This window comes from Biomphalaria glabrata, chromosome 8 (genome assembly GCF_947242115.1).
Source record: "Biomphalaria glabrata chromosome 8, xgBioGlab47.1, whole genome shotgun sequence".
Lineage (NCBI taxonomy): Eukaryota > Metazoa > Mollusca > Gastropoda > Planorbidae > Biomphalaria > Biomphalaria glabrata.
Window position 1 is genome coordinate 33,990,408 of NC_074718.1, and position 19,716 is coordinate 34,010,123.

At 37.3% G+C, this 19,716-nt stretch overlaps 1 protein-coding gene across 1 annotated transcript; it reads left to right on the forward strand.

Annotated features, from left to right (window-relative positions):
* Positions 1–13,958, forward strand: LOC129927906 (brevican core protein-like). The gene is made up of 5 exons (XM_056039713.1): positions 1–117; positions 1,200–1,370; positions 3,270–3,434; positions 6,018–6,197; positions 12,906–13,958. Exons 1-5 carry the CDS (start codon positions 63–65, stop codon positions 13,037–13,039), a joined length of 705 nt encoding a protein of 234 aa, XP_055895688.1. The 5' UTR covers positions 1–62; the 3' UTR covers positions 13,040–13,958.
* The last annotated feature ends 5,758 nt before the right edge of the window (positions 13,959–19,716 follow it).

The following is a 19,716-nucleotide window of genomic DNA, read 5'->3' on the forward strand; positions in this document are numbered from 1 at the left end:
TAACTAGACTGTCCATGTCTTGAGTGAACTCTTACACCAGAGTAAAATAGAAAACGCCAGAAATGCGTCAAATACAATTATATCAGTTCAGCTCCTTTCTGAGTTTAGGCTACCTAGGTAAGTAAATATTCTTAATCACTTATTCCGGACGACAACTTAATTTAGATGTACACAGATCGGATAGAGCACGTATAGTCAAGGTAACCATAACAGTCAGATGTAGGGAGAAGAGGGGAATAAGAATGTTAGTGTTGATCAATATCAAAATACTTTTTAAAAAAAATAACAAAGCTTTCCCAAGTAAAAGAAATCCACATTTACAACTATATCTTTCAATAATATAGAGGATATTTCCCATTTGTTGATGCTATAAGCAAAATAATTCATTACCAATAATCAATTAATTAATTTTTGTATTGATTCGTGTAACGTTAGGTCCAACAAATCATTCTATAAGTTTCAACTTGATACGAGAATGGGTGTGGGAGAAATAACAACACAATTACCTAAGGGGACAGAACCCTAGATATTTAGCTTTATCTGTGAATACTTAAGAATTAATTTTCGTTGTTTGTATCAAACAAAAAAAAAAACAATTAATTACCAGTAAGTATTTAACTAATTTTATTAATGAATGTTAGATTTAAAAAAAATGAAATGTTTTTTACCCCCTCCCCTCCCAATTTGGGAAACGAATCACGGATAATACAAATCTAGATCTAGACATAGAAGACGAGGCCTTAAATGTTACTGGTCATTATCTTATTAAACTCTACAAAAGATAGGATAATACCCGAGGACATATAGGTCGAGTCTTTTCAAGATCAATATGCTCTCGTTCTCTAGCCTAATTTAATAGAGTTTCCCCAGTGTGGCCAACGAGCTAGTAATTCTTTACCCAGCAGTATACAGCAACTGTTTAATCTCTGAGAAGCCTCTGTATAAATAGACTTTGTTTAATCAGTTTACACTTCTGTTGCAACTTTGACGCGCACGCCACGTGACAGGTCCATTTAGAGTGTGTGTGTGATGTAATGCGTGAGTGTTCTACTAGAAAAAGAAATGCAGTAAAATATTTTGAAAGAAAACGCGAAGTTTTAATTTAAAATATTCAACAACAATTATGTATCTTTTAATTTAGAATGTAAACTTGAATTTAGAATATCAAACTTAAAACTCAGAAATACACTGTCTTTTAGGTCTGATAGTCCAAGTAAGATCGGACTATTTTTACAAAGTAGAAAAAAGTAACTCTGTAATGCAATATTCCACAACAATATTACAAGTCACAAGTCTTCTTGACTGTTCCAGAAAATGTCAGCTACAGAAGTGTGCTTGTTTTTCATATAGTAACTATGTATGCTCCATTGGTAAGTTGATTTCTGTCTACATAAACTTTGAGATAAAGGATTGTACGTTTATAAATCTTTAGTCTAACATTTGCCCGCGTCTCCCTCTAAAGACTCTACCATGTGGAGATCTCCATCTATGACTATTTCTGGTGTACAGGGCTGTATTTTAGACCGCTTAAAATTATTTTTCAGCATTATTAATCTCTGTAAAATCAATTTTTAAAACTTTTTTTGCTTGTAACACAAAATGTAATCTTTATTTTTTTAGTTGGCAGCAGTCAGTTTTCAATCCCTCAAGAAAGTGTCTTTCATATTTTCTGTTTCTTTTCTAAATGTTTCCACATCTTTTTTCTTTTATTTTTCTTTATTTCCTAGATTTCTCTTTATCGCCCAAGCAATTATTTAGTTTGCTTTCTCCTGTTTTAATATAAAAGCAGGCAGGGGATAGAAGCAGGCAGGTGATAGCAGCAGGCAGGGGATAGAAGCAGGCAAGGGATACAAGCAGGCAGGGACAGAAGCAGGCAGGTGATAGAAGCAGGCAGGTGATAGAAGCAGGCAGGTGATAGAAGCAGGCAGGGGATAGAAGCAGGCAGGTGATAGAAGCAGGCAGGTGATAGAAGCAGGCAGGTGATAGAAGCAGGCAGGGGATAGAAGCAGGCAGGGGATAGAAGCAGGCAGGTGATAGAAGCAGGCAGGGGATAGAAGCAGGCAGGTGATAGAAGCAGGCAGGTGATAGAAGCAGGCAGGTGATAGAAGCAGGCAGGGGATAGAAGCAGGCAGGTGATAGAAGCAGGCAGGGGATAGAAGCAGGCAGGTGATAGAAGCAGGCAGGGGATAGAAGCAGGCAGGTGATAGAAGCAGGCAGGTGATAGAAGCAGGCAGGGGATAGAAGCAGGCAGGTGATAGAAGCAGGCAGGGACAGAAGCAGGCAGGTGATAGAAGCAGGCAGGGGATAGAAGCAGGCAGGGACAGAAGCAGGCAGGTGATAGAAGCAGGCAGGGGATAGAAGCAGGCAGGGACAGAAGCAGGCAGGTGATAGAAGCAGGCAGGGGACAGAAGCAGGCAGGTGATAGAAGCATGCAGGGGACAGAAGCAGGCAGGTGATAGAAGCAGGCAGGGGACAGAAGCAGGCAGGTGATAGAAGCAGGCAGGGGACAGAAACAGGCAGGTGATAGAAGCAGGCAGGGGATGCAAGCAGGCAGGGACAGAAGCAGGCAGGGACAGAAGCAGGCAGGTGATAGAAGCAGGCAGGGGACAGAAACAGGCAGGTGATAGAAGCAGGCAGGGGATGCAAGCAGGCAGGGACAGAAACAGGCAGGTGATAGAAGCAGGCAGGGACAGAAGCAGGCAGGTGATAGAAGCAGGCAGGGGATGCAAGCAGGCAAGGGATACAAGCAGGCAGGGACAGAAGCAGGCAGGGGACAGAAGCAGGCAGGTGATAGAAGCAGGCAGGGGACAGAAGCAGGCAGGTGATAGAAGCAGGCAGGGGACAGAAGCAGGCAGGTGATAGAAGCAGGCAGGGGACAGAAGCAGGCAGGTGATAGAAGCAGGCAGGGGACAGAAACAGGCAGGGGATAGAAGCAGGCGAGGGATAGAAGCAGGCAGGGGATAGAAGCAGGCAGGGTTCAAACCTTCGTAATGACAGTCTGAAGCGAATACCAAACAGCCAAGCAGCAGTCTATTTTATATATGCTGTATGTTTTTGTTTAAAAATCTAAACCGGATCCTATGGAACCGTTTCAACGACAGAAATCCAATAGTATATCTACAATAGAGATTCATACGTATATGAGGCCCACAGATAGAATGATGTAAATAATTTAACAAATTAAATAGAAAATGATACAAATGAGTATAAGTAGACTGATAAGTTTTGAAGATATAAATGTAAGCAAAGCATGTAATTACTCCCTCCAGGGAAGTGTAACTTGACGAACAATAACTTAGGCTCAAGTCAAGAAATATACGTTTCATGTTTGAACAGCATAGGATTTAACTTCATCACCATTGGTTCAGTTCGCGCATGCGTGTGGATGTCCTCCAACTCAACAGATTACATCACTGCCAGAGATGACTGTAGAGGTAAACTCGAACACAGAAATTTACTAACTACAAACATATAACAAACATACATACCCAAACACAACTACTTAGTACGTACCAAATTGATTATTTTGTTATTTACGTTGTAAGTATGAAACTTTAGGATCAAACAGTTTCATTAAAAGCATGCAGTTTAAAACAATAAAAAACTGGGATGACATCCTTTACTTGAGATATATAATAGATGCTATCTTACTAGATTTTTCTAAGGCTTTTGACAAAGTTCACCACCATAGTTTGCTTAAAAAATTAAAATATTTCGGCATTAATGGTCCACTGCATCAGTGGATTAAAGACTTTCTGATAGGGAGAGAACAAACTGTAATAATAAATGGCTCTAAATCAACACCGATAACAGGAAACTCAGGTGTACCTCAAGGAACAGTCTTGTGTCCACTACTATTTTTAATTTACATAAATGATTTACCAAATTGCATTACTTCAGGAACAAAAGTCAGATTATTTGCAGACGATTGCATAATATATAGAACAATAAAAACAACACAAGACACAGATATTTTACAAAGAGAATTAGATGAATTACAGAAATGGGAATCAAATTGGAGCATGTCTTTCCACCCAGAAAAATGTCAGTTGTTAAGAGTAACAAAAAAACTAAAACAAATTAATTCCACTTATCTTATTCATGGCAAACCAGTAACACAGACTAAAAACGCAAAATACCTAGGTGTTATAATAAATGAAAAACTGTCATGGAATCCACATATTGATGAAACTACAAAAAAATCAAACAAAGCATTAGGATTTATTAAAAGAAATTTCTATAAATCAAATAAGAACATAAAACTAAAATGTTATTTAACCTTGGTTAGGCCAATAATAGAATATGCGTCCTCTGTTTGGGACCCCTCAACTCAAGAAAACATTAAGAAACTAGAACAGACACAAAATAGAGCAGTGCGATTCATAACAAACGAATATTCACATTTGACTAGAGTAACACCTTTAGTAAAATCACTAAATTTAGAAAGCCTTCAGGACAGAAGGCTCAAAAGTAAAGTAGCAATCATACATAAAACACTGAACCATAATCTTCAAATACAAAAACAAAATTTAATAAAATACTCTGAAAGACACAAAGATAAAGGCACATTCCTCGTCCCATATGCTAGGACAAATTTGTACAAATACTCCTTCTTCCCTAGTGCTATTAGAGCATGGAATGGGTTGCCTGAGCTAGCCAGGAAAACCAGTGACTTGGCAGAATTTAAGTCATTGGTTAATATGCATGACTAAATGCATGACGCGTAGGACGTAATCATCTTCTTTTTTGAAGTAACGTCTGTATTATATAAGATAAGATAAGAGATTATTATTAGGGTTTTATATAAGAGTTAAAGTTTCCCTTTTAAGACCTTGCGGGTCTATAGGGCTGATGATGTTAAGGTCATCTGTATGTTTGACCAACGGTTAACGAGCAGGACGTCCACTAAAGCAGTGCTCATGTTTTTTTTTTTTTTAAATATGCTCTTTATGTAAACTTAAATGTGTAAATTTTGGCTTGTATAGTATATAAGTAAAGTTTCACTTTCAGACCTTGTGATCCATGGAGCGGATGATGAAAAAATCTAGTTTCTGTGGCCTACAGTTAACAAGGGTGACACGTTGCCAGCACAACGACCAACCGCCTTTATTTCTCCTTAACTAATGTCAGGTACCATTGGAGGTGGACGGACTGAGGCGCCCTAAATATAAGGAATTTAAAAATCCCAGTCTTCACCACAATTCAATACCGGTTAGGAAGCCAAGTGCTTTACTAGTTGGCCACCGCACCTTTTATCATATACAGAAACCTAATTAATATCATGAAAACAATTCTTCAATAACTTAATGCACTACAAAACATTATTCACATCTGTACGAATTAATTTGTCTTTCAGCTTGATAAGGCTTATGGTCCTTAAAACAATGGATGCGTTGGTAAAGAAACCCATCTCACCATACTATTTTAACTCTTTCTCTCTTAATCGACGATACCATCGTTGATTTGACCTCATGAAATTAAAGCGTGGTCGAGAGGCCAAGTGCGCTTGAACTTGGCTTGGCTTGGCTACCTAGAAGGGGGCTCGAGGTTCGACACCCGACTCGGGCAGAGTTGTGTTTACTGAGCGCCTAAAGGCAGCACGGAAAACCAACTCCTAGATACCCCCTCCCCCCCACCGGTCCACAAATGAGATTAAACCAAAAGCGCTCTGAGCATGCTATAAGCATGAAAGTAGCGCTATATAAAAGCTATAATAATAATAATATTTAATTTTAGAAGGAGCATGCATTCCCCTTTAATCTTATACCAAATAAAACATTTTCTGATCACAACAAACAAAGTTATTGAAGCTTAATCATAATACGGTTGTGAAATAGTAATGAGCAAAATGAAGAATTCTGTCTGAATGTGAAAAAATAAATACGGAGGGAAAGAGTTAAATCTGTATGAAATATAAACAAAATTAATAGCTAATTTTCAAATAAAATACTTAAACGTTTCCAATATTTCAGTCTTGAGTTGTCAACTATTTTACATTTATTTTGTACTCTATCCAGGCAAAGACGCTCATCTCTATACAGTCAAAACAATGGACAGACTGAAATGGCTACAGACGTATTACCCTAAAACGTCTATATGGATTGGTCTAAACGACATGGTGGTAGAAGGAATACTCCTATGGGAAGACGACAATTCCGTCTGTAACTCTAGCTGTATAAGTCAGTATTTTAACGCAGGTAAATGCAATACAAAACAAGCTTAGCTTATAAACAGGAATAGATTCCAGCTTCTTTGTGCCTGCTTTTAGAAAGTGTAGTTTACTGCTGATAGAAATTTAAGGTAAATTTTATGGTACGTGATGTTTTGGCTCAGCCTTTTTGCCGCGCCGTTTTTGGCGCAAGGGACGTTTCTTAGCGAGATATTTTGACTATAACTTAAAAAACACGTAACTTTTATAATAAACTCACTATACAATATTATTGTATGTATATTATGATTTTGTGGTATTGTCTCTAGATTTGTGGTCTCGAAAGTCCCGGGTTCAAACCCTTCTCGAAGCAATCCTCCGCCATCATGTGGCAGGTGTTTAAGATGTTATAATCCTTAATTCTGAGGGAACATTCTAAAGATGTAAAATATAATAAGCATGAAAGGATAGACCTCAACTTTGGACCATGATATTAACATACTTCTACCACCACCATAAACTATACGTGGGGTAATGACATTCATCAGTTTTCATTTTTTTTTTATTGTATTAAAAATTAAACAATTCCTTTTTGATTTCACTTAAATTTGGATCAAATTTTTCTATCATAATTTTATTTTGTTTTTGAACATTGTTTAATCCACACTTACGTTGTAATGTGATTTAATAATAATTATGCAACAAAACTTAAATACGTTTTGAGTTTGAGTTTTGAGTTTAAACGTAAATACCAAAAATAATGGACAAAATAATCTCTTGACGAATACGTTAGACAAAAACACACATACAAAACCTAGATATGTATCATTCTTAATTATCGGAATAATACAATAAACATAAACAATGTGACCAGAACGAGCATTGCGCCAAAACGGGGGCGCCAAAACGGTCGCTCCAAAACGGCTGCACCAAAACGTCCTGCTTCGTAATTTTACTTATATCCTTAGTTTCATATTTAAGGGCGTAGTGAAAAATGTCGCAATTACAATGAGGAAATTAATTTTTTAGAAACAATTTTGACTGTTTGATTAATGGTGTGTGTCCTGTGTGTGCAGTTTCTTCTTTTTCGTATAAAATAACAGACGTTAGACTTAGACTTAGACTTAGGTCCTCCCGCGCCGTTCGGCGCATTGGGCGGCAAGCTGTCTCCATAATGATCTGTCACTGGCAATGTCTGAAGCCTCTTCCCATCTGGTGTCCACTGTTCTGAGGTCCTCCATGAAGGTGTGTCGCCAGGTAATAGGAGGACGACCCTGTTTGCGCTTTCCTCGTTTTGGCTTCCATGTTATCGCAACTCTTGGAGTGCGTAATTCATTTTGACGTAGAACATGTCCCGCAAACCTCATGCGACGCTCAGTCACAACCTCACTAAGTGTTCGACTCCCAGTTCGGCAAAGGATTTCCTTGTTTGAGATCCGGTCTGTGTAACTGACTCCCAAAATCCGTCTCAGCCATCTCTGTTGAGCCACATTTAGTCTTTTCTCAATTTTGACAGATGACTTCCACGTCTCACATGCATATGTAGCAGTTGGAATGACGATTGTGTTGAGAAGGTGTATTTTTGTCTCGAGTCCAATGGCTTGGCTAGTCCAAATAGGCTGCAGCCTTTGGAAAATGCTCCCTGCCTTTCCTATTCGGCACGCTACATCATGGTAAGCATCTCCATCATTTGTTATGATGCTGCCAAGGTACGTGAACTTGTCCAGCTCTTCAAGCTTTGACTCGCCAAGTCTGACGGGGACACCCTTTGCCTTATATCCCACTCGCATAATTTTAGTCTTATCCAAGTTTATGCGGAGGCCAATTTTGGGTGCCTCTCTGTCTAGGCTCTCCGTCATTTCTTGAATGCATTTATTTGTAGCCCCGAGTAGTGCAACATCATCAGCAAAGTCCAAGTCCGTCAATCGGAGTTGTTCATGCCATGGAATACCAAAGGCAGTCTGGTTCATTGCTCTCCTCATTATGTAGTCGATGGCTAGGAGGAAAAGGAAGGGAGATAAGATGCACCCCTGTCTCACACCTGTCTCGATTGTAAAAAACTCTGTTGTTCCCTCTTCTGTTTTAATGCAGCAACTAGACTGACTGTAAAGGTGTCGTAGGATCTGGACAAATTTTTCTGGTATACCGTATTCTCTAACTATTTTCCATAGTGATTCTCGGTGGACACTATCAAACGCTTTTTTGAAGTCCACGAAACTGATCGTTAGCCGTTGTTGGTACTCAAAACTTTGTTCTATGATATTTCGTAAAACGAAAATCTGCTCTGTACATGATCTGCCTCTTCGGAAACCTGCTTGTTCTTCTCTGAGCCTTTCATCTACAGACTGTTGAAGCCGTCTCAACAAAACAGTGCTGAAAACTTTGCCTGGGACAGAGAGGAGAGTAATGCCCCTCCAGTTGTTACAGTCTGCCAAGTTGCCCTTTTTTGGAAGCTTTACAATCACTCCCTTTTGCCAGTCCTCTGGGACTTTTGAAGTTCGCCAACAGAGATTTAAGAGATCAGTCATTCTGTTAACAATGCACTGTCCCCCATATTTTAGCATTTCTGCTGATATCATGTCTAGTCCTGGTGCTTTGTTATTCTTTAGCACTGCAATGGCCATGGTAACCTCCTCAGCAGTTATTGGGTCTGTCTTGACCTTGAGATCATTGTCTGGAGAGGGGTCCTTGAATATGTAAGTTATGTCTGGCGACAGTTGGTTAAGGGTCTCTTTAAAGTGCTCTACCCATCTTGCATCCTGTTCTTCTTTCGTTAACAAAGTTTTGCCTTGCTTGTCTTTTATTGGTGCCCCATGTCCACTCTTTGCTCCAGTGAGATCTCGGACAATACGATGGAGGGTTTTTGTGTCATTTCTGCTTGCAGCTGCTTGTGCCTCTTGTCCCTTCTGCTCAATCCAGTCCCGTTTATCTTGCCGACAGCTTCTCTTTACTTTCAGATCTGCTTCCCTATAGGCTTCTTCCGCTAGGCTGCGATCCTGTGTTTCATTTTTCTGATCTCGTCTACGTTTGGCCTCTTTCCTCTCATCTATCAATTTCCATGTTCTGTCTTGTATCCACCGTTCCTTGTATGAACCTCGCCTCCTTCCGATAACTTCTTCTGCGCACCCAATAGTGGTATCTTTGAAGTTGGCCCACTCTTCTTCAAGGGTCAATATATCTGCAAGAGCCTCAAAGCGGTTCGTTAGTTTCAATTGGAACTGTGCTGCAGTATTGCCGTCTTTAAGCTTCTCTACATTAAATGGGCGGGGTCGTGTGGCTCGTTTTGGTTGGCGTTTCAATCGGAGCTTACATTTGCCACTGACAAGGTAGTGGTCTGAGCCGATATCAGCTCCTCTGCGGGTCCGCACGTCTAACAGAGATGACCTCCATCGTTTGGAGATGCAAATGTAATCTATCTCGTTGAAGGTTTCCCCATTTGGTGATCGCCATGTTTTTTTGTGTATTTGTTTGTGCTTAAAATATGTGTTTCCAATTGAAAGGCTGTTGGATGCGCAGAGAGAAATCAAACGCTCGCCATTATCACTGATGTTTTCTGCAGAGCCATATGGTCCCATTACATATTCAAAGCCAGTTCGGTTGGGATTGATTTTGGCGTTAAAATCTCCCATCAGTAGAATTAGGTCGTGAGTAGGTGTTTCATCAAGAGTGGTTTGTAGTTGATTATAGAACTGATCTTTGATGGTATCTTCTGCATCCTCTGTAGGGGCATAAGCTTGGATGGTAGTGACTTTAATTTGCTTTGTTTGGAGTCGAGCTGTAATGATGCGGTCACTGATCGGCTTCCAAGCAATTAGCGCTGAAGCTGCTATTTTAGACATGATGATTCCTACACCACCAATGTGCTCCTTGTCATGTCCTGAATATATTATTGTCTTGCCATCATTGATAATTTTTCCACTTGACGTCCACCGCATCTCGCAGATCCCAAGGATGTCCAGCCGATAAGAGTCAAACTCTCTTAAAAGTTGGGCCAGTTTACCGCATTGATTCAGGGTTCTTACATTCCACGTGCCTATAAGAGTCGGTTTCCTTGCGTTGAAAGGCTTGCCATGTATCGGGTATTGGACTTCCAGTTGGCTTTGATCCAACACCGTCATCAGGGTTTGGCCGCCCTCGCCGCATGTATAGTTTTCATTATGTGTCGAGTTTGCCGTTTCTGTAGCAATAGTGGTTTTACAGGGTGGGGTCGCTAGCCCCACGCCAAACCCTCCTCCTTTCTCACCCGGGCTTGGGACCGGCATACGGCGGAGTTATACATAAAGAACTGAACAGACGTTACTTCAAAAAAAAAGATGATTAAGTCTTACGCGTCATGCATCTAGTCATGCATGTTAACCAATGACTTCAATTCTGCCAAGTCAAAGGTTTTCCTGGCTGGCTCAGGCAACCCATTCCATGCTCCAATAGCACTAGGGAAGAACTAGCATTTGTACAATTTTTTCCTAGCATATGAAACGAGGAATGAGCCTGTATCTTTGTGTTTTTCTAAGCATTTATTAGGCTCTGTCTTTATATTTGAAGATTATAGTTCAGTTCTTTATGTATAATTCCTACTTACTTTTAAGTCTTTTATGCTGAATGCTTTCTAAATTTAGTGATTTTTACTAAAGGTGCTATTAATACAAATTTGAGGAGGATACAGTTTAAGCGTTTAAAGCTGATCGATACACACCCCTCTTTTCTTTTTTCTCTGTTAATACAAAAATAGTATGGTGGTTGCTAAACGTTACCTAGATCCAGAAATAAAAACTAAAGTAGTGAAAGGTTGGGTCCCCTTTTCTTAGTCTTACGGTTTTAATAAAACACAGAATCATGTTTAAGAGTTTTGATTTTACAAAATTGTTCAGTTCTTTGTATTACTGGCATGCTGGTTGACGACTCCTATTTTTTCCCAATCAAGTCCTATGCTGAGACGTTTTTCGTGCATCTAGTCGAATTACAATCTTCAGTATAGTAGAGGGGAAAAAGTATTGAAAAATTTTTTATAATGTGTAAAAAGCATACACCCTCTCCCCTCCCCCCATTGTTTCGGTACAATTACTTATACTGCACGCATATTTATTTGATGACACTTTTTTTAAGCGATTTGACACCATCCTCAATTTTCTCTTCTCTGTTGTATTTATATTTGTCAAAAATATAGCACATTTAAGACTCCAAACCCAACATTATAACTGTCTAATTTTTATTGTTAATCTATATTATAAGCGTAAAGTACATCTGACTGACTGATCAAGAGATCTCATTAACTGTCGCACGGATTCGCATGAAAAAATCGTACACATGTTCCTTTTACCTTCTCGGCGTCGCCAAGAACCAGTTTTGACTCATTCACAGCCTTATCACCCCATGTCGCGAAAAACCGCAAGCTTTCGATCAATGCTTTGTAGTTTATTTTCTCCAAAAGGTCGCAGTCTTTATAAAACATAAATAGAATTAGCTCAAAAATTAGGACTTCGTGTATTTTTAAAGAAGCCAACTTTAAAAAAAAAATGTTTTCTCATGTTCCCTTCCTTCTTGACGCGAATCGAAATAAAAGAAATAATCCTAATAGTATCCAAGAAAGATAGATCTAGAGTCTACTTCGTTTTTTCTTTTTTTTTTTTTTTTTCGAGAGAGAGAGAGAGTGTGAGAAAGAGAGAGAGAGAGAGAAAGAGAGAGAGAGAGAGAGAAAGAGAGAGAGAGAGAGAAAGAGAGAGAGCAAGGAATGATTCTATGTTGTATTGCAATTATAGTATAAGGAATTAACAAAAAGGTTACAATTAATAAAACCAAATTGATATTTCCTTCTATTTAGAGGACACAATACCAAAATAAATGTAATATAGGGAAAGGTAAGGACCATTTTATTGGGAACTTCACTTTCCCTATAGTCCTGAGACTGGTGGTCTAAAGAAATGTTTGGCAGTGTCTAATACCGTACATAGCTCATCTAATTATGAAAGGATGCACAAAAGAGATAAAGCTAACATTGGATGCTATATATAGAATTCAAAAACTGAAAAGTGTGTGCTGAAAGGTCTACCAATAGGAGTATGCTAGTGTTAGGGTTGTCTTTGTAATAAAAAAGGGGACAAAAATGTGAAAGGGGGGGGGGACGGGTCAAAAAGAAACATAATGTATATTAACTATTGAGAATCCGAAGAAAAGTCAGATTGTATTAGCTTTATTTTATTTTAAGAGGGAGGTCGCAAGGGGCGGGTTAGTGATATAGTCATGGATGGGCTAAAAGCATATGTTGGATCGGGGGGGGGGGGGCGTTATAAAGCGGATCTTTCCTCACCAAGTCAAATGACTAAGTAGGAAAAATTACAATTAACAAATTACACAAAAGTGGGCTCCAGTAAGAGCAAATGAAAGAGAGAGAAATACAAGGAAAAGAAAGAGAAAGAAAGCGGAGCCGTGTTACAGTAATTCAAGGGTTAAAAGTTTGCCAGAACAGGTCATTAAAAGCTAGACAGTATATTGTAATAAAAGAAAAAAGAAGCGACGGGACGTTCGGCCAGAATATATAAAGCCTGACAATAAATCCACCGGTGTAGCCGGTGTGTAATACTAGAATATCATATATTATAATTATATATTGTTGAAATATCTATTAGTATCTATTGATATTTTTCTTACTTTAATCTTAGAAAGTTATTATACTGTGGCAATATATATATATATATTGTTTTATTTTAAACAGTAATAACAATTCTGCACTAGTGAAACTTTCAAAAACCTAATTTAACAGGTGAGCCAACAAACAGTAAATATCTCACGCCCGACGGTGAAGACTGCATCACATACTACTTAAACTTGCCGCTGTTGAATGACGTCACGTGCTCCTTGACTTATGTCTACATCTGTGAAAAGCCTTTTTTCTAAAGATTTTCATAGACATTTGACAGATTGTTTATTTTTGTGAAAAAAATATCTACCATTATTTGTTTTTTTTGGGGGAAATCTACCACAATGACCACACAATGAAAACTCTTTTTTAGACCGTTATAACTTTTAGAAATTATCATTATCTAAAAACTAAATTCATCCTACATATTTTTATATTGAAACTAAGGAAATAGAGGGAATTCCCGCACTCGACTTAAATGTTTTTCTGTATTCAGTAAAGAGTTGAAGGAATAAATAAACGTGCACGAACATTGTGAGCAACGTCTTATGTAGACGTCATCAGCTGGACTGTTAGTAGAAGAACGTGTTCAAAGCTTACCGGAAAGACTTCTTTCAATAATGAAGCATTACAAGACATAAAGAGGATTGAGAAGTTGTAATATATTATCAGATTAATTAGGGAGGGATAAATTAAAACACTTTTTCTCTGTTACTTGTTAGCAAGACTAGTCTAATAGTGAAACTGTTAAAATTCTATTGAATATGCGGACCAGATAACATTCAGTCGGAACGGGGAGGACTGTATAAACTTCTACAACAAGACTCCGTTGCTGAATGATACATATAGTTAAACCAATATCTGTAAAAAGTCTTGACATTTTAGAAATGTTTTCTGTTTGTCCACAGTCGCACCACTATAAACCAAAAGAAACATTAGTAACACAGTATGGTCATATTTTTACATGGCATTTAAATCTTCTAGTAAAACTATGTCTTGTACCTCAGAAAGCAAGTCGATCTCTAGACAAAGTTTGTTTGTAGATAAATATAAGATTTTGATACACTTTATCTTTATTTGATTACAGATATATTAGTTTCAACCTTTTGTTAATGATGTGTTCACGCAAATCCATTCAAAGATTCAATTTATATTTTATTAGAGATGTGAATAGTACAATGTGCAATGGAAAATATTAGAAAACTTTATGTATATATTAAAATTATTTTTTGTCACGTTTGTGTTCCCATTTTCATCCTTCATACTTAGTAGATGTGAACTAGTAGCTTTTTTATATTATTGTGATGGCTTTCAAATACTCCTTTATTGCATCTGTCTCACAAATTTATTTCTCTATGACTACAATAGAGATAGTCATATAATATAGAGTGACTTTCATAAAAGTATTAGTTACTCACATATACATTTCTTTGAAATGTAAAAGCATCCACAGAACTCACATACAGAAGAAAGTTAATTTCTTATTACTTTTAAAACTATTACTTACAAAATAGTGGAAACCAAATAAATTGAAAACAGAATATTAAATGAAGAGAAAGCAGGCTCAATCCGGTGTAAGCAGGCTCAATCCGGTGTAAGCAGGCTCATTCCGGTGTAAGCAGGCTCATTCCGGTGTAAGCAGGCTCATTCCGGCGTATTAATAATGGCTAGGGAAGTGTGCTGTACAGTGAATAGGGAAAGTAAAAATATTATAAAAATAAAACTAGAATCGCACACAAAACACAAAATATCAGAAATTGCCAGTGTTCATTCTTAAAGCTAAAAACAAAACATATTCAACTGAAGTAAAACCTTTCTTTAAATTTAAATCTCCAGGGAAATGACAAAAGCAATATTTACGACAAATTTTCATTTGAAGGTTTAGGACCCAACGATGATCTGATAACTTCTGTCAAAAAACTCAAACTCTAAGACCATATCACAAGGTCCTCAGGGCTCAAAAAAAATTATTTCTTAAGGGAACATTGCCAGGAAAAAGAAGAAGAAGCAGAGAGAGAAAGCGATGGGAAGACAAGATAAAAAGAATGAACTGGCCTACCATTGAATGTGACATTGCCAAAAAGAAAAGACAGAGGAATGGAGAAAGACAGTCAAATATTTGGTGTGGCGCCCTAAAGGTCCAACAGACAAAGATATAGGTGAAGTTGAAGGTCAAAAGTTATTTATTTCTATGAAAAACACATACACTTACATACATGACGTACTGAGTTTTCTATATTGGAACAGAATATATCTATAGATTACATATCTTGGTAGCACACTCTCCAGAAACGGAAAGATCGTTAATGAAATCGACCTGCGTATCGCCAAGGCCAGTGCATCCTATGGCATACTATCTAAAAACGTCTGGAACAGACCACAAATAAAAGCTAGGGATCTATAGAGCTGTCATCCTCCCTACATTGCTCTATGCCTCAGAAACATGGACAGTGCACAGAAAACATGCAAAGAAACTGAGTCACTTTCATATGACATGTCTGAGAAAAATACTGAATGTCAAATGGCAAGACAAAATACCAGATACTGAAATCCTTCGAAGAGCGGGTCTACAATGCATCCACACAATCCTGATGCAGTCCAGGTGCGATGGGCAGGACACGTCTGCAGAATGGAAGACAACCGCATTCCTAAACGACTCTTGTATGGCCAACTAAGCGAAGGAAAGCGCTCGCAAGGTGATCAAAGAAAGCGCTTCAGGGACACCCTCAAAGCTTCTCTGAAGGCGTTCAGCATAGACCCTGCCACCTGGGAGACAGAGACACATGACAGAGCATCATGGCGTCGCGCTGTGAAAACTGGCGCACATGTTGCTGAGGAAAAGAGAACAACGCTGGAAGAAGAAAAACGCCAGAGAAGAAAAGCAAGGCAAACGACACTAGCTCCAGCTGGAATAAACTGCCCAGTGTGCAGTCGAACATTTCGGGCTCACATAGGCCTCACCAGCCACATGAGGAGGCATAAAACCCCAGTGCAATGCCCTCAGCACCCTGGATAACAAAATGGTCATCATCGAACCACGATGGACGAACTATATATAATATTAGAATGATCAATACGCAGAGTCTGTTTAATATTATATGCAGTAAATGTCCGAAAAGTACACAATAAAATCTTTCTATTCTACATTTATATCTGTAATAGCAATGGATACAATAGACTTAATTAACACATGATTATTTTTTATTTAAATAAAATTATTCTACATCTTCAAAGACTTGCTCATTTATCAGCATTTAGTGACAATGTCCCTTGTGACCAATCAGGAAGTGTCATGAAAATTGGTACATCCAGCTTGCTTAGTAAAATTTTGTTGTGGGATGTGTGGCATGGCCGAGAAGCTAAGTACTCATGAGCTTGACTTGGCTACCTATCAAGGGGGATTGAGATGCGACACCCGACACGAGCATATATCCTGTCCCCCCACTGGTCCACAAATAGAACTGGGTAGAGTTTTTTTCATTTCAGTTGCAAAATGGTCAGCGGGTGAACAAAAGTGACAAAATGAAAATTAATCCTATTACAAAGTAGTCTCTCTTTTTGACATAAAAATGTCGAATGATTTGCAGAACACACAAAGAGTTAAACTATTTCTATCTTGTTCCAGCATACATGACTCAAATCAACCATTTGCAGAACAGATCAAGCGGAACAGATTGCTAACAACCAAATGGATGGATCAACGTATTTTTTACAATGACTGAAAAACGTTTGTCACTTTTCCAATCAGCAAAAAGTCGCATGCATAAAACTATACGGCTTACATAAGAACATGGCAGCCATTTTATGTTTTACAAGTCGTAACATATAACCGTTGTTATTTTTAGCACTATTGAGTTTGACAGGCGGATAATCCACATATTTCTAATTCTTTAGGACAATAAAAAAAATACAACATTAAAAGATGTTTAAGTGCATAAAGTACTTTTAATTATGTTTATAGATATAAGGGAAAATGTAAAATTTGTGAAGAAATATCCTACAATCCTGGTACCCCTGTCATATCATCCATTTCTCATCTCGTTTAAATTATAAATTCAAGTTAAAAGTAATTGGTCATGAAAATATGTATTTAATTAATAGTTATTGTTGAAACGGTAACACGGTCGTACAATAGCCTTACTGTGTTATTTAATGCCAATTTCTTCAGCCGCTTATGATGTCCTCAAAACGAAAAAAAAAACATCGAAAATGTTTTTTTTTTCAAAATAAAGTGGATTTCAAACTTCAGTGTTTCTCAAAGTATTACTTTTGATATTCCCGTACTGAATAAGACTGTAAGTGCAGAAAGTGAAGTTCCCCTTTCAGACCTTGCGATTTATAGGGTAGATGAAGTTAAGGTAATCTGTTTCTTTGGCAAGCGGTTAATGAGCAGGATGCCATGTGGCTAGCAAAACGACCAACCGCATGTACTTTCCTCAACTACAGTCAGGTAGCCAGTCTTCACCGAGTTTCGAAAACAAAAGCTTATCTAAGGGAAATAGCTCCACACTTATAACTATATTTATCCATAATGTCAAAGTTATTTCCCTTATTTGATACCAAACAAAATAATTAATTACCAATAATTCATAAACAAATTGGATAATTTTTTAAATTGATACATGTTTCAGCTTGATTCGAGAATGAGTGTGGGAGAATTAACGTGTGCGATTAGCCGTAGTGACCAAACCCTACATATTAAGCAATATCTGTGAATTCTGATGGATTAATTTCGCTTGTTGGTATTAAACAAAATAATAAATTACCTGCGATTAATTGACTAATTTGCTAATTTATTGTAATAATTCATATCTTGTCTACGCCAATGAATTATACTGCAAAAATTCAACTTCATCCGAGAATGGGTGTTCGAAAAATAACGTGTAAAACATTTTACCAGACAGACAGACAGACAGACAGACAGAGTGAGTTGATATAAACTTTTTAAAAACATTATTAGGTTCTAAACACTTTAATGTATTAAGATCGATGAGTGAAGACTAAACATTTTACTAGAAAACAAATTGTCGGATATTTAAAATATTATGATACCAGCGTTATTGATGTTTAAAATATTAAATATGTGCCTTTATTGTTTATCTCCACAGTGTATCAATAAGACCAAAATTAAGGATTATTCCCTTTCTTGTCATCGATCTGATTCATCTTTTCGTTTTTCATTTTGTCATAGCATATACAATCAACTCTTTTAATTTATGATCAGAATTGGTGTCCAAAATTTCTCCATTATTGCTATCCTGGCATATAGATAAGCAATTTGTTGTGAATAGTTTTTAGCGAGTTAAATCTCAGAAGTTTTAGACGGAGTGCATTATTAATCGCAGTTCTATATGTGACCTACATATTTATCTACATCCAACGCAGAGAAAACCGTTGTCTGTTCTTCATTGAAAGCATACACAAGTTGAAAGTAAAGTCTGTAATGCATACACTACGCTTCTGTGTCCTTGTGTTTCTCTGGTTTTGCTATGGAGGTAAGTGAAAAGTTCTTCATTTCCAAGTTCGTTTTTCCTAAATTAAAATTTCATTATTTTTTAAAATCATATTTTGTTATTGAAATTGATCTCACATCTCGAAAACTTTAAAGGACTAAACAGACTAATTATTATACCTAACAAAACATAAATCAATTAAAAAATGTCATTTAATTATTACTAATTAATTAATTTGTTTTTGATCAAATAAGGGAAATAACTGTTACTTTAGTGAGAGATATTGTTGTAAGTTCGGAGTTCTTCTCCTTAGATAAGCTTTGTTTTAAAAAAAAGGATTTTTTAAATTTACACGAACATATTGATCATTTAATTACATCCGTTTGGCCATGGGGCACGATCCCTTGAGCCAATGCAATGGATTCAACTATCACATGCGAGGCCGGAGATGAGCCCTCGAGGGGAATAAGTCCATATTTTATACCATTGCGTTCGTGGTGGTGGGGGGGGGGGGCAACACCACCCGTCTAGACCTCGCTGGGGAACGATGCGACGGATCGGACAGGATTAGCAAGCCTTTGTTACATCCTCGCCAAGTGCAAGTACAATCACTAAAACATAACTGTGGAAGTTTACTGGAGGCTAGGTTCACTCTCGTTCTTAGCCTTAGAATCTAACCTCTCAGTGTTGTTCTGTTTCTCTTTCTCTCTCTCTCTTTGTTTCTCTTTGTTTATCTTTCTTCCCTCTTCTGTCTGAGTGTCTCCCTTTCTCTCTCTCTCTTTGTTTCTCTTTCTTCCCTCTTCTGTCTGAGTGTCTCCCTTTCTCTCTCTCTCTTTCTCTATATTGCGATGACAAAAACCCAAACACTATGTTTTCTGTCCTCAATTAACAAAAAAAATTGAGTAAATACTTTTACAATCACCTTGATGTATAGACACTTTATGTGATAATCTAATAGACTTAGATATTGATGTATAGACACTTTATGTGATAATCTAATAGATTACATATTGATGTATAGACACTTTATGTGATAATCTAATAGACTTAGATATTGATGTTTAGACACTTTACGTAATAATTTAATAGACTTAGATATTGATGTATAGACACTTTACATGATAATCTAATAGACTTAGATATTGATGTTTAGACACTTTATGTGATAATCTAATAGACTTAGATATTGATGTATAGACACTTTACATGATAATCTAATAGACTTAGATATTGATGTATAGACACTTTATGTGATAATCTAATAGACTTAGATATTGATGTTTAGACACTTTACGTAATAATTTAATAGACTTAGATATTGATGTATAGACACTTTACATGATAATCTAATAGACTTAGATATTGATGTATACACACTTTACATGATAATCTAATAGACTTACATATTGATGTATAGACACTTTACATGATAATCTAATAGACTTACATATTGATGCATCTATACCCAGTCATACATTGTC

What these genes read in the sequence shown, in the direction of transcription:
- LOC129927906 (XM_056039713.1), top strand. Translation starts at nt 63, where the DNA reads ATGCGTCAAATACAATTATATCAGTTCAGCTCCTTTCTGAGTTTAGGC. An exon ending in TAACTATGTATGCTCCATTG is followed by an intron (nt 1,371 to 3,269) that starts GTAAGTTGATTT and finishes TACTCCCTCCAG; the next exon opens with GGAAGTGTAACTTGACGAAC. An exon ending in TGCCAGAGATGACTGTAGAG is followed by an intron (nt 3,435 to 6,017) that starts GTAAACTCGAAC and finishes TACTCTATCCAG; the next exon opens with GCAAAGACGCTCATCTCTAT.